Source organism: Mustela lutreola, chromosome 3, assembly GCF_030435805.1.
Source record: "Mustela lutreola isolate mMusLut2 chromosome 3, mMusLut2.pri, whole genome shotgun sequence".
NCBI classification, from domain to species: domain Eukaryota; kingdom Metazoa; phylum Chordata; class Mammalia; order Carnivora; family Mustelidae; genus Mustela; species Mustela lutreola.
The window spans coordinates 141,365,191-141,379,933 of record NC_081292.1 but is presented as its reverse complement, the minus strand read 5'-3'; the positions used below and the strand labels follow the sequence as shown (position 1 = coordinate 141,379,933).

Below are 14,743 nucleotides of genomic sequence, written 5' to 3'. Positions count from 1 at the left end.
CTGAGCGGAAATCAAGAGTTGTTACTCAACCAACTGAGCCACCCAGATGCCCCCCCGTCAGGGAAACTTAAAAAAGAAACAGGATATTTGAATAGCCTCAAATTATCTTTCCCTTATAATATTAACTAATTACCGTGGATGGTTTTAACAAATGTCCACAAATTTTCTGATACTCCTTCCTTCTGGAGGTGGAGCTTCATTCCCTAATTCTTGAGTAATAAGTTGTGTTGATATCATACACCCCTTAATATGATGCTATGAGGATATTTCACCTCCATGGTATTCTTCCCAAAAGTCCATGCATGATTTCTGGTATCAAAACATATTACAAAGCTACAGTAATAAAAAGTGTGGAACTAACAAAGACACAGACACCAGTGGAATAGAACAGAGAGTTCAGAAATAAACCCTCACATATATAGTTGAATGATCTTCAACTAGAGTGCCAAGACCAGAAAATGGGGAAAAGACTATATCTTCAACAAATGGTGTTGAGAAAACTGGACAGCCATATGCAAAAGGATAAAATTGGATCCCCACCATATAAAAAAATTAACTCAAAATGGATTAAGGACCTAAATGTAGGACCTAAAACTCTAACAGTCCTAGAAGAAAACATAAGAAGGAAACAACAGAGTGAAAAGAAAACTTATAAAATGGGAGAAAATTGCAAATCATATGTCCAATAAGGGATTAATATCCAGATATTAGAATAAAAAACTCCTATAACTCAACAAAAGTAACCTTTAAAAGTTACACACCTGGACAAATGACCTGCATAAGCATTTCTCTAAAGAGGATAAACAAATGGTCAATAAGCAACTGAAAAGATGCTCAACATCACTAATTATCAGGGAAATGCAAATCAATAGCACAATAAGATATCACTTCACAGCTATTAGGATGGTTACCATCCAAAAAACAGAAAATAACAAGTGTTGGGGCAGAATGTAGAGAAACTAGAACTCTAGTACATTACTGATGGAATATAAAATGGTACAGCCACCATGGAAAACAGTAAGGAAGTTTCTCAAAACTCTAAAAGTAGAATATCATATGATTCAAAAACCCTTATTTCAGGGTATTTATACAAAATTAAAAATAGGATCTCAAAGAGATATTTATAATCCATATTTGTTGCAGCATCATTCACAATAGCCAAGAGGTGGAAGCAACCCAAAGACAAATCTGTTGTCTATCAACAGATGTATGGATAAAGAAAATGCAGTATATACACAGAACAGCATACTACTTGGCCTTCAAAAGGGAAATCCTGCCACATACTAAAACACAGATAAAATTTGAGAATGTTTTCCCCATGCTCAGCGCTAAGTGAAATAAACCAGGACAAATACCGTATGATTCCACTTACATGGGATACTGACTCCTGTCAAAGTCATGTAAACAGAAAGGAGAATGGTGGTTGAAAGGGGCTAGGAAGAGGGAAAAATGGAAAATTGTTCAATGGGTACAGAGTTCCAGATCTGCAAGATGAAAAAGTTCTAGAGATGTATTACCTAACGATGAGAATACAGTTAATACTACTCAACTGTACCCTTAAGAATGTTTAAAGGGTAACTTATATTGTGTTTCATACCATAATTTTTTTTAAAAGTTCACAGCAGGAAAAAAACATTAAATCTAAATTGACATTACACAAAATACCTACATCCATACATTACAAAAATAAAATTTTCCATGACCTTTAAAAGATCTGTACTAGAAAAAAGGACATTAATGGGAAACTTGGTGAAAGCTAAATAAAGTCTACAATAGTAAGCAAGTAAATGAGCAAAAAATAAACCTATCTGAAATTATGTTGTAACACAACAACAGAGATGAGAATTCTAAATAAAGAAAAAAACACTGAAATTTAAAAGATTTAAGAAAAAGTCATCTATCAAATACTTTTAAGGGACCCAATTACTGCTGAAATAATAACAGGAAAGACTGAAAAGGAGAGCAGACCTGTCATCCAAAAGATTATTCAAAACACGTTAAAAAAGAGAAAGCAAATAATTCCCAAATCACAAATTTCCATGAAAGAGCAGGCACAATGGAACGTTGACAAGCGTACAATAAGACTGAAGTTCATTTAAAATGGTACTGGGGAGTTTTGCTTTCCCTTCTACTATGGGATTGCCCTCTTGCCGTAAAGAGCTATAAAACTAAACAAAACATATAAAATAACAATTTTCAGACAGAGGACAGTATGTAGCACAGCCCTGTGTTCCCTAAGAGAACAACAAATGAACTAAGCTCTACAACTGCCTCCGCTTACTGCCTAAAAGTGCTTTCAAAGCCACAGAACAGGGAGGGAGATCAAACAGAACCTGGCAGTCATACCATGTGAAAGAGACGGAGATGAGAGTTCGAGGAGGCCAAACCAGCTAGAATTTACAGGGCAGTGTAATGGAAAGAAGGAGCTACACAAAGGGAGGGCTCTGGAGATCAGCAAAAGGTGTCCTCAAGACTATGGCAAGTAATGATTTGTACATGAGAAAATTCAGTCTCCAAAAGGCCAGAAGAAAAAAAAAAAAAAAAAACACTCAAAAGAAACAGTGAACAATCTCAGGCTCACACAGAGCTTGGAAGAGTTCACAGTCCTACCAGCCAGAGTAGAGAGACCATAAAATATAAGGGAACTTGGGTAGAGTCCTCAAAAGAATCTAATCTTATATATGGACAAAAACTATTTCAATTCATCATAAGAAAACATACTAGGGCACCTCAAAATAATTAAAATGATACACAAATAACTAAATGCCAGAACAAAGTCCAACACTCTCTAAAGGAATACTTTAAAATGCAGCACTCAACATAAAATCCAATGTCTGGAATCCCATAAAAACTACAATGCATGCAAAGAAGCAGGTAAATATACACCAAAATCAGGATAAAAGCCAATAAATACCAACAAATCAGGTTATGATAGAGAAAACAGAATTAGCAGATAAGACCCTAAAGTAAGTGTTATAAATCTCTTTAGAACTTTCTTAAGGACATAAAGGGAAATATAAAGACAATGAGGACTGAAATGAAAGCTATAAAAACTATGCAGACAGAACTATTGTACGAAAAATACAACATCTGAAATAAAATGATATTGAAAAACACACTGAATATGATTAGCTGCAGATTAGACACTGCAGAAAAAAAGATCAATGAACATGAAGTAAGAGCAAAAGAAACGATCAAATGAAGCACAGTGGAAAAAAAGAAAAGATTGGAGGAAAAAAACCAGAGCCTCAGTGGAATACTATCTAGATAACTAGCACACTTAAAATATAGTCCCCAACGGAGAGAAAGGGGAGGAGGGATGGGAGCATTTGAAGAAATACTGGCCAAATATTTTACAAATATAATGAATATCACAAACTCACAAACCTAAAATCTCAACAAACACCAAGCAAAAGAGGTGAAAGGAAAACCATACCAAAGCACACAATAATCAAATTGCTGAATACCCAGTAGTAGAGAAAATTTTAAAAGCAACTAAAGAAAAAAAACAAGACATTACGTACAGAAAAACCAAGATTAAGAATGACAACAGTATTCTCATTGGAAAGCTAGAAGAAAATGGAAGATAACTTCGAAATGCCAAAAGAAACTGTCCATGGAATCCTCCCCAGTGAAAATCTTTAAAAAATGAATGTATAATAGCCACATGAAAAGATGCTCAACATTGTTAGGCATCAAGGAAATGCAATTTAAAACCACAATAAAATACACTTCACACCTTGGCTGTAACAAAAAAGATAATAACAAGTATTGGTGGGAATGTGAAGAAACTGGAACTCACATACACTGCTGGTGGGAATATAAAATGGCAGAGCCGCTTTGGAAAACAGTTCTGCAGTTCCTCAAATAGTTAAACGTAGATTCACCACACATGCCAGAAATTTCACTGCTAAGTATACCAGAAAGATTGATACACAAAATTTTGTGTATACAAACTGATGTATTTTATGTATTCCAAGGCTAGAGCAGAGAAAATACAAATAGCCTAGAACATACTGTGGTACAAAAAAGTAGAAAGTACTCAGAATACAGAGAATATACCAAAGGAATATGAGTGAACAGGAAGCCTCCTGAAGGCCAAATATGGGCAATTTGAACAACAAAATAAGTAATAATAGTAACAGAATATAACCAACAGAATAAACTAAGAATCCAATCCTGATCTAAACAAATTATAATCAAATACATGAAAAATGGGGAGCTCTTTTTTTTTTCTTTCTTTTCTTAAGATTTTATTTATTTAACAGAGCATAAGCGGTTGGAGCGGCAAAGGGAGAGGGAGAAGAAGACACCCCTCTGACAGGAGTGTGGGGCTCGATCTCAGGACCCTCATAACCTGAGCCAAAAGCAGATGCCCAACCGACTGAGACACCCAGATACCCTGGGGAGCTTTTTTTTTTTTTTTTAAAGATTTTATTTATTTATCTATCTGTCAGAGAGAAAGAGCGCGCGCACAACCGAGCGCATGCACACAAGTAGGCAGAGTGGCAGGCAGAGGTGGAGAGAGAAGCAGGCTCCCTGCCAAGCAAGGAGCCCAAAGCAGGACTTGATCCCAGGACCCCGGGATCATGACCTGAGCCAAAGGCAGCAGCTTAACCGATTAAGCCACCCAGGTGTCCCCCTGGAGAGCTATTTTTTACAACAGAATTCTAGCCAATAGAATTCTATTATTCCTTCTATAAATTGTTCCCACTATAAATGTAATACGAAAAATGTAAACTTTAAAATCACCTTTTGGTAAACACCACAATAACTATTTCAAGCAAGAATCATTAATACATGCCAAAATTTGGGACAAACATATGAGAAAATACTATTTACAGAACTTCAAAGTATCTTCCACAAGATATTTATTAATTGCAGTGGGAAATATAGTAACCCTTACAGGGAAGAAATATGTCAGACACCTCCACAGACAACTGACCAAAGTTAACATCACTAGTAATGGGACAAATCAACACCATATGCTTCCTGACATGATGTACTAATTAGTACATGTCACTTCTGTACCCTAAAATGCATAACCTAAATTTAATCAAAAGAAAACATTCAACAGGATGCTTGGGTGGCTCAGTGGATTAAGCCTCTGCCTTTGGCTCAGGTCATGATCTCAGGGTCCTCGGATCGAGACCCGCATCGGGCTCTCTGCTAAGCAGGGAGCCTGCTTCCTCCTCTCTCTCTCTGCCTGCCTCTCTGCCTACTTGTGATCTCTCTCTCTCGGTCAAATAAATAAATAAACTCTTTTAGAAAAGAAAAGAGAAGAGATTTGACAAGCCCATCTCACACAATAATTATAGCAACCAAAAGAGCTATCCCATCACACAGTAAAGTCAGGAATATCAAAATAGTTTCTCAAACAAAGGCAATTACAATGGAGCAAAGATAGCCTTTTTAAGATACAGTGCTGGAACAAGTGGCCATCCACATTCAATAAACAAAAACAAAAAAATCTAGGTATAGACCTTACACCCTTCAAAAATAACTGAAAATGGATCACAGACCTAAACATAAAAAGCAAAACTACAAAACTTCTAAAAAATAGGAGAAAACCTAGATGACTTTGGGCATGGTGATGACTTTGCAGATACCACACCACAGGTTTGAGCCATAAATAGACAAGCTGGACTTCACTGAAATTAAAAACTTCTTTTTTTTATAAAGATTTTATTCATTTATTTAAGAGCGAGAGAGAGAGCATGAGCAGGAGGAGGGGTAGAGGGAGAGAGACAAGTAGACTACCCGCTGAGCACCGAGCCAGATGCAGGGCTGGATCCCAGGACCCGGAGATCTTGACCCAAGCCAAAGGCAGACACTTAACCAACCCAGCCACCCAGATGCCCCTGAAATTAAAAATTTCCACTCTGTGAAAGACAATGTCAAGAAAATGAGAAGACAAGCCACAAATTGGGAGAAAATATTTGCAAAAGACATACCTGATAAAGAACCATTATCCAAAATATACAAAGAACACTTAAAACTCCACAGTATAAAAACAAACAGAGGCATCTGGTTGGCTCACTCAGTTAAGCATCTGCCTTCAGCTCAGGTCATAATCCCAGAATCATGGGGCTCCCTGCTCTGCGAGGAGCCTGCTTCTCCCTCTTTCCCCCTCCCCTCTTGCTATCTCTCTCTCAATTAAATAAACAAAATCTTAAAAAAAAGACTTTTAAAAACAGACCAAAGATTTTAATAAATACCTCACCAAGAAGATATACAGATGGCAAACAGGTACATGTAAGATGCTTTATATTATATGTCATCAGTGAAATGCAAATTAAAATAATAATGGGATACCACTATATACCTATCAGAATCCAAAATCCGGAACAGTGACAACACCAAATGGTGGTGAGGATGTGGAGCAACAGAAACTCTCATTTACTGCTGGGGAAAATCAAAATGATACAACCACTTCAGAAGTTTCTTATAAAACTAAACATACTCTTACCATATAATTCAGCAATTGTGCTCCTTGGTATTTACCAAAGGAGGTGAAAACTTATGTCCACACAAAAACCTGCACATGGATGTTTATAGCAGGTTTACCCATAACTGTCAAAACTCAGAAGCAATCCAAATAGCCTTCAATTAGTGAATGGATAAACTACAGCATATCCAGAAATGGAATATTATTCACCACTAAAAAGAAATAAACTTTTAAGCCATGAAAAAACATCAGGAAACTTCAATGCACATTACTAAGTGAAAGAAGCCAATCTGAAAAGGCTACATACTGTAAGATTCCAACTATATGACATTCTGGAAAAGGCAAAATTAAGGAGAGAGTGAAAAGATTAATGGTTGGGGGGAGGGTAGGTAAATAGGCCAAGCACAGAGCATTTTTAGGGCAATGTGAAATTCCTCTGCACCATACTATAACCATAGACACATGTCAATATGCCTTTGTCTAAACCCATGTAAGGTACAATGACAAGATTGTACTCTATGGACTTTGATAACACTGTGTCGATGCAGGTTCAACTGTAACAAATATAACACTCTGGTGGGAGAATGTTAATAACAGGGAAAGGCTGTGCATGTGTGAGGACAGGGGTATATAAGAAATCCCTCTGGTGGGGGAATAGGGTAACTGGATGATGGACATTAAGGAGGGCACCTGATGTGATGAGCACTCAGTGTTATACACAACTAATGAATTACTGAACACTACATCTGAAACTAATGATATGCTATATGTTGACTAATTGAATTTAAATTTCAAAAATTTAAAAAAAAAAGAAATCTCTCTGCCTTCCCCTTAATTCTGCTGTGAACCTAAAACTGTTCTAAAACAAAATCTTAAGAAAAAAAGAAAAGAAAAGAAAAAAGGGTAGTTTCTGGGGCACCTGGTGGCTCAGTCAGTTAAGTCAGTATCTGACTCTTGATTTCCACTTAGGCTCGGGGTCCCGAAACAGACTCCACGATCAACAGGGAGTTTGCTTGGATTCTCTCTCTCCCTCTCTCTCTGCCCCTACTGATTCTCTTTCACTCTCTCTCTCTCCCCTCTTCCCCCAAATAAATAAATAAATCTTAAAAAAAAAAAAAGGACATTTCCCCCAAAAGCCTTAAGCCTCACAGCCATAACATAATAATACACGAAAGAGGAGTTAATTTATAAAAGGTCAGTGAGGTAAAAAAAAAAAAAAAAAAAAAATAGAGGTGCCTGGGCAGCACAGGTCATGAACTTAGGGTCCTGGCATCAAGCCCTTCCTTGGGCTCTCTGCACAGTCAATGATGAGTCTGCTTCTCCCTCTCCCTCTGAGATCTCTCTCATTTTCTGTCTCAAAAAAAATAAATAAAATCTTTAAAAATAAGTAAAAAAGCAAAACAAATCTAGAAACCAAATCTTCATATTCTTGGGTTTGGTATTGTTTCTATTTCATTAAAAGAAGCCATTAAAAGATGTGTCCTTGGGGCGCCTGGGTGGCTCAGTGGGTTGGGCTGCTGCCTTCGGCTCGGGTCATGATCTCAGGGTGCTGGGATCGAGTCCCGCATCGGGCTCTCTGCTCAGGGGAGGAGCCTGCTTCCTCCTCTCTCTCTGCCTGCCTCTCTGCCTACTTGTGATCTCTCTCTGTCAAATAAATAAATAAAATCTTTAAAAAAAAAAAGCAAAGATGTGTCCTTATCATTAAGCCTACATGCTACATGGGGGGGGGGGGGATAACTATCCCATTCATAAATAATTCCTGAGGGCCTAATAAATTCCTAATAAATTTTAAGTGTTAGGGGCACCTGGGGCACCTGGGTTAAGCACGTGACTCTTGATTTTGGCTCAGGTCACGATCTCAACATCCTAGAATCCAGCCCTGTATTGGGCTCCCTGCTCAGCAGAAAGTGTGCTTGAGGATTCTCTCTCTCCCTCTGCCCCTTTTCTGGCTGGCATAAATAAATAAATCTTTAAAAAAAAATTCTAAGTGCTAAAAATAGAACAATAAACAAGAACAATACAATCCTTCCCTTCAAGAAATCTAAATTCTAATTGGTGGGGGGGGGCAGTTAAAAAACTGAATAAATTAGATAACACATACAAAGCAGTCAGAATAGTAACTGTCATATAGTGTTTGAAAAGTATCAGCTATTATTAGCCATATGTTACCTTTAAGTTTTTGAGTTATCAGCCTAATATATGTTAAAAAGAAAATCTTATTTGTCCAATTCTCTAAAAATCAAGACATTCTTCAGATGGTTTCTATATCAAATGTCCTTATTTTTGATCAGCAGGCCATCTTTTAAAGAACCTCCCCCGTACCTAATCTATCCCTTGTAGACCTATCCAGAGGTAGATATGTCCAGTCAGATTTCCGTACACAGAAATGTGACTCACTGGAGAGGCTGCAGGAGATAAGAAACGCTCAGTTAATATGGCTAAGCATCAAAAGGACCTATCTCTATCAGCGTTATCCTGGTTCCTGTCTTCCTAAGGTCTGCTGTACAGGTTGTCCTTTAGTTCTGTCCTTCCAGTAATTTTCTTTTTCGTGTTTTAAAACAGCCAGAAGTTGTATATCTTACAAAGAGCCATATCTGATACAGTTAAGTAATGTAAGATAACTCTACAAAAAGGAGTGTTCACAAACACAATTGCCAAAAATCAAACTAAACATTATTAAAATGAGAAAATTTTACTATTTATAAAGTATACCTTACTAAAACAGGTGGGGGAGGGGGGAGGGTGGTAGTGGGTTGGCTATTTAATTTAAAAGCATAAATAGCACAATTATACTGGATAATATATTTTCAGGTTATTTTGATATACACTGATTATATTGTGTTCTACAGCTAAAATGTTCACATAAGAAACACTTCTCAGGTTGTCTCAGTTTAAAGTAGTCCCATTTAAAGTCAGGCTGCATTGACTGCAGTAATTTTAAAATAAGAGATGTTACTATCTAAAAACTGTCTTACTAGTGAAATGAAGCTCACGACATAATGATCATATCTTGCTTTCAATTTTATTGACAACACCCTACAGTACTTTGCTTAATTATTTGTTTTGCTTACATTTCCACTCTCTATTTAGTCTTACTTTACAAGCAGCCTATATCACAGCAGGAAACCCCTTCAAAATGCAAACCTCTCCAGCTCCAGGAAAGACTGAAATTAGGACAGCCACACTTGCTCATGTTTTACATCACAAGAATTTAAGAAATGCCATATTTGGCCATCCCATGCCTCATTCACTAAAAAATCTCTAGGACAGGGACTTCAAGGAACACGTGAAAAGAACATGCTTATCCTACTTGCCACCAATCGAAAAGCCTAAAGCACATGCCCAAAATGTATTCATTCACCTTAGTAAATCCATAATGGATCTGTTACCATTAGTATACCCTAATAACTTTAGAGACATTTTATATTTAAAGGTTACTAAAACACATTAAAATAAAAGGTCAAAAAATGAAAAAAGTAAACTAAACATCCAAATTGCACATGTGTGGGTTATATGCTGAACTTGGCCTATATTTCCTACCACTGCCTTTATTTGCAAATAAATGATTCGTTTTAATTTTAAACATTACAAAACTCAAAGTTTTGCTCTGGTAACTTTCCGATTTAGCTACTTTATAACAGATATCCTTTTATCTAGCAACTTCCAATATTAAACTCAAAATTGTTAGTTCCTTCTCCAGTAAAAATTAAGCCATCTGATCCCTGATCTCCCAAGAATCTAATCAACTTTATAGTGGGGCTTTTAGAACTAATTCCTAAAGTATCCTACTACTGTCAGCCTAAATAGATACACCACATAGCCAGCGAGCATAAAAAAAAAATCAAATTTAAACTACTCCAATTCCGCTTAAATTCAAAACTGAGTATCTCCCTATAGTGTACCAAGCAAAGAGCTGATCTGGTTCAGCTTAATGTTTCGGTTCTCACTGCTTCTTCCTCTAGTTTAGCAAAGCAAACGAAAGAAATAATTCAAGTTTCAACACAGTATCTGTGTAGAAAACCAAAAATAAAATATGTCCAAATGAAAACCTTGTTTTGCAACATTAATATTCCAGCTTCCCAGCTTCTTTTCTTCCAAGTTTTAATTACCACATGACTTCCTTTCCTACAACAAGACCCAGAATATTTACAAGATAAAAAAAAGTAAAGCCCAACATTCACCTACCCAACATTTGGCAATCCAACAATACCAATTTTCAAGGAGGTTCCAAATCTTCCAATGATTGGGGGTGGTTTAATTCCATCACCTCCCTTTTTGGGGGGCATCTGAAATGTCAAAACATACATATAAACAAAATTTTTTATACTCCCCATTAACCAAAAGCACATTTCATCACACAAAATATATTACTGAGTAACAAATTAAGAATAAAGCATACTGTATATACCAATCCAAAACCAACACGGAGCTAAATCCAGTTTTTCAACAAAAAATGTAAAAAGTTCTATAAATAGATCCGATTCTGATAGCTGTCAAGGCAGTCACTCCTAAGAAGTCCTGGAAAGATTAATCTAAAAATATATGGCACCATAAATCAAAAGAAACTTAAAATTTAGTTGCCAATCTTCCATCCACACTGTTCACAAAACACTTTCTTCCTTAATGTGATACATGGTTACAAGACTGAAAGCATTCAGAAGCAGGAGCACAGATAAGAGATTATCCATGCTAGTACGACCAGCAAGCAAGTCACCTCCCCCAAACCATTCCGCTTATCTGGAACCTGTTCTTTCCCATCTTCCCCACAAGCACCATTCTCATACGGATGAACACACACCAGTATCAGGGTCTTTCCAACCAAGTCTCTTCCACCTTTGGCACTATACGTACAACTAGCAACCTCTAGAATCTACCTCCAGTTATTTACAGCCGTAGATGAATCCACTAACTCTTTCCAAATTGAAACTTTCCAGGTCCTTACTAACCTGGCTCCAAATTCCTCCGTGCAGAATTAATCCCACTTTCCTACTGCAAGCTGAACTCCCGAGGACTGCTAACCTCATGTTTTATAAACTGGGAACTAAAACTCCCTGCCTTCTGGCGCCTGCTGAACCTCCAGCGGCCACGCTGAGGCCCTGCTCACGAACTGATGTTTCAGCCTTCTGATCCCTGACCCCTAGTGCCAGGGAGCTCCCTTCTCGGGGTCTTAACTCACACCTGCTCCCAGCCAAAGGCCAGGGCCCCGAAGCATGAGGAGAACCTCTCCTGCCCTCCGGCCTCCTACAGAGGGGTGGCCGGCAGCCCTGCCAGAGCGGACCTCTACCCAACATCTCCCCCCGTGGACTGGGCCACTGGTCGTCCCGGCCTCTGCAGAAGGCTTCCCCCGGAACGTGCCGAGCTGAGGCGTGGGCCGCTCGCAGGACGCGCGGCCTAGTCCAAGAGCGCCTCATTCATCCACACACCCCATGCCGCCCGCTGCCCTCGCCCATCCCGGCCACCTGGCCCTGGCCTCACACCGGGCTCCGGGCCACGGGCTGGGGCGCCGGAGACGAGGCTGGGAGCGCGTCCCCGGGCTCCCGGAGGGACTCACCGTGCTCAGGCCGGGCGATGACACGGGGTCCCAACAGCAGCGGGAGACGGGTCCTGCCGGCAAACAGGAGGCGGGGAGGAAGGAGGAGAAAGCACAGGCCCGGCCCCTCCGCCGAGCAGCACGCACGACGGCGGCGGAGGTGGTGGCTGCGGCGGCGGCGGAACGGGCGGGCCGGGCGCCCGGCGGCACCTGCGCGCAGAGCGCGCGCCCCGCCCCGCCCCTCACTCCCGCCCTCCCCGTCCATTGGTCCGAACAGACAGAAGGCGGGAGCAAGGTGGGAGGAGCGGGCGGCGAAGAAGAGGGCGGGAGGGGGAGCCGGAGCCGGAGCCAGTCTCGCTGTCTCCCTAACTCACACACACACACACACACACACACACACACACAGCTCTGTGCCCGCTGCGCTGGCACCGGGAAGTCGCGTCTTCCGTCCAGTCAGCACGTGGAGCTCCTCCGCACCGGGTCTCCGCTTCCCTCCCGGAGCCGCCCCGCGTTGCCGCCTGCGGTCTCTCGTTGGCCTGCAGTCCCACATATCACCCGCGGGATCTCAGAGTACCCTTGGCCCGAGCGCCCGCCCGGAGACGGGTCGCCTCAGGTCTGGCGAACAGCCGCGCCAATCCTGCGGACCTCCTGGTTGCTAACCGAGTCCTCGGGAACAACGGCCCCACCCGCCATCCTTTTCCAATAACTCTTCAGCCAATCCAGTGATGTTAAACAAACTTTCTTAAAGGGGAGAAAAGGGCGGGGGGGGGGGCAGGGAAGCTTATGATCTAAGGATTCTTTCATCAAGTTATAGTTCAAGGGTTTTGCAGGTACTGGATCCCATAAGGCGTTTAATAGGGCCAGCTTCCTGCCCCCCTTTCCTTCTGGATGGTTATGTGCATGGGCCTTTGGAATTGAGGAAACATAGGTTCCCATCTGGATTCCAATTCTGTGACCGTGGACAAAGTACCTCTCCGGGCTTCAATTTCCTCTTGGATAAAAATGAGATGGTGAGACCCACCTTTAGAGGTTATCGTGAGGATGAAATGAAATACGCCTCAAGCTTCCAGCAACAGTACCTGACACAACAGGAAAGGCCCATAAGGAGTAGTAAAGGATAGTGTTAATATTAGGATTTCATCCCATCTCACGCTCACCTAACTACACCATGAAATCCATCTGTGGAAGGAATTCTTTCTTTAAATTTCCAAGCATGGGGGCGCCTGGGTGGCTCAGTGGGTTAAAGCCTCTGCCTTCAGCTCAGATCATGATCTCAGGGTCCTGGGATGGAGCCCCGCATCGGGCTCTCTGCTCAGCAGGTAGCCTGCTTCTCTTCCATTCTCTCTGCCTGCTTCTCTGCCTGCTTGTTTGTGATCTCTGTCAAATAAATAAATAAAATCTTTAAAAAAAAAAAAAAAGCTTCCAAGTATGTGTTGCAAGGATGTAATCTGTTCCAAAATTTATGACCCTAGAAGTTTCTTGCAAGGAGTCTAGTTCATGGGGAGCCTGGCTGGCTCAGTTGACAGAGAATGGGACTCTTGATCGGGTTGTGAGTTGGAGTCCCATGCTGGGTGTAGAGATTATAAATAAATAAATAAATGCAAAGTCCAGTAGAGATTGTAAGAAAATAAATAAATAAATAAATAAATGAAGACAAAGACCAGTTCATAATAAAGAAAAAATATGAATTGGTTGCAATCCCCATTTTATGGATGAAGGAACCATATCAGAACAGTAATGTAAGTTGGATTAGTCACACAACTAGTAAATGGCAGAAGCCAGATTTCAGACCCCAATCTAACTGAAAGATCCATTCCCTTTCAGCAAATTTTTTCTAATAATTCCTTACAAGCAACAACTGAGCCATTATTTTTTTTAAGATTTTATTTATTTATTTGGCAGAGATACAACTGTGAGGGAACACAAGCAAGGGGACTAGGAGAGAGAGAAACAGGCTTCCTACCAAACAGGGAGCCCAATGCAGGGCTCAATCCCAGAACCCTGGGATCATGACCTGAGCTGAAGGCAGAAGCTTAAGGACTGAGCCACCGAGGTGCCCCTGAGCCATTATTTATAATACAATCCCATTAAGGTTTTTCTTAGCCCTATGAGAGTAACCTACTAAGGCAGGTTAAAAAAAAAAGCTTTTTCTGGAAATTTGGAATTCTCAAAGACACAGGCAACTTGATTTTATTTATTTTTTTTATAAAGTCTTTTTAAATTATTTTATTTTATTCTAAGGTTTTATTTATTTATTTGACAGAGAGAGAGCGCAAGAGAGCACTGCAGGGGGAGTAGCAGGCAGAGGGAGAGGGAGAAGCAGGCTTACAGAGCTGGGAGCCTGACATGGGGCTTGATCCCAGGATTCAGGATCATGACCTGAGCCAAAGGCAGACGCTTAACAACTGAGCCACTCAGGCACCCCCTTGATTTTATTTTTTTAATACCACTCATTAATATGCACTATTTATATTCTCTCAATCTAGCTCCCTTGTTACCAGAATAATACATTTATAAAACAGGTGTCTGGGTACACTCTAGCTATGAAACAGAGGGAAGCTAACTAGGCCACATTCTGTATCCACCATCAACAAATCTTATGACTAGTCCTGACGGAGTAATTCCTAAATCGTTTACAGCTGTTTTAGTAGTGAGGTTCTATAGCTGCTTTTCACACTGCTGCTTGTGGAAACAGAGGAACCATTACTTAAAAAGCTGAAGGATCCCAGAGAGCCTACTTTGCCCAGCAACCGGCCACTCCAATA

General features: G+C 40.2%; 1 protein-coding gene across 2 annotated transcripts in view; it reads right to left on the bottom strand.

Annotated features, from left to right (window-relative positions):
* Positions 1-12,189, bottom strand: part of OLA1 (Obg like ATPase 1) — a 175,588-nt gene extending 163,399 nt beyond the window's left edge. Inside the window, exons 1-2 of one of the 2 annotated variants that reach the window (XM_059167010.1) lie at positions 12,000-12,189; positions 10,634-10,734 (exon numbers count right to left, since the gene is read on the bottom strand). In XM_059167010.1, coding sequence (XP_059022993.1) covers positions 10,634-10,734 — 101 coding nt within the window. In that variant the 5' untranslated portion in view covers positions 12,000-12,189. The remainder of the gene's footprint in view (positions 1-10,633; positions 10,735-11,999) is intronic. The other variant, XM_059167009.1, reaches the window with a different exon arrangement.
* Between the last annotated feature and the right edge of the window lie 2,554 nt (positions 12,190-14,743).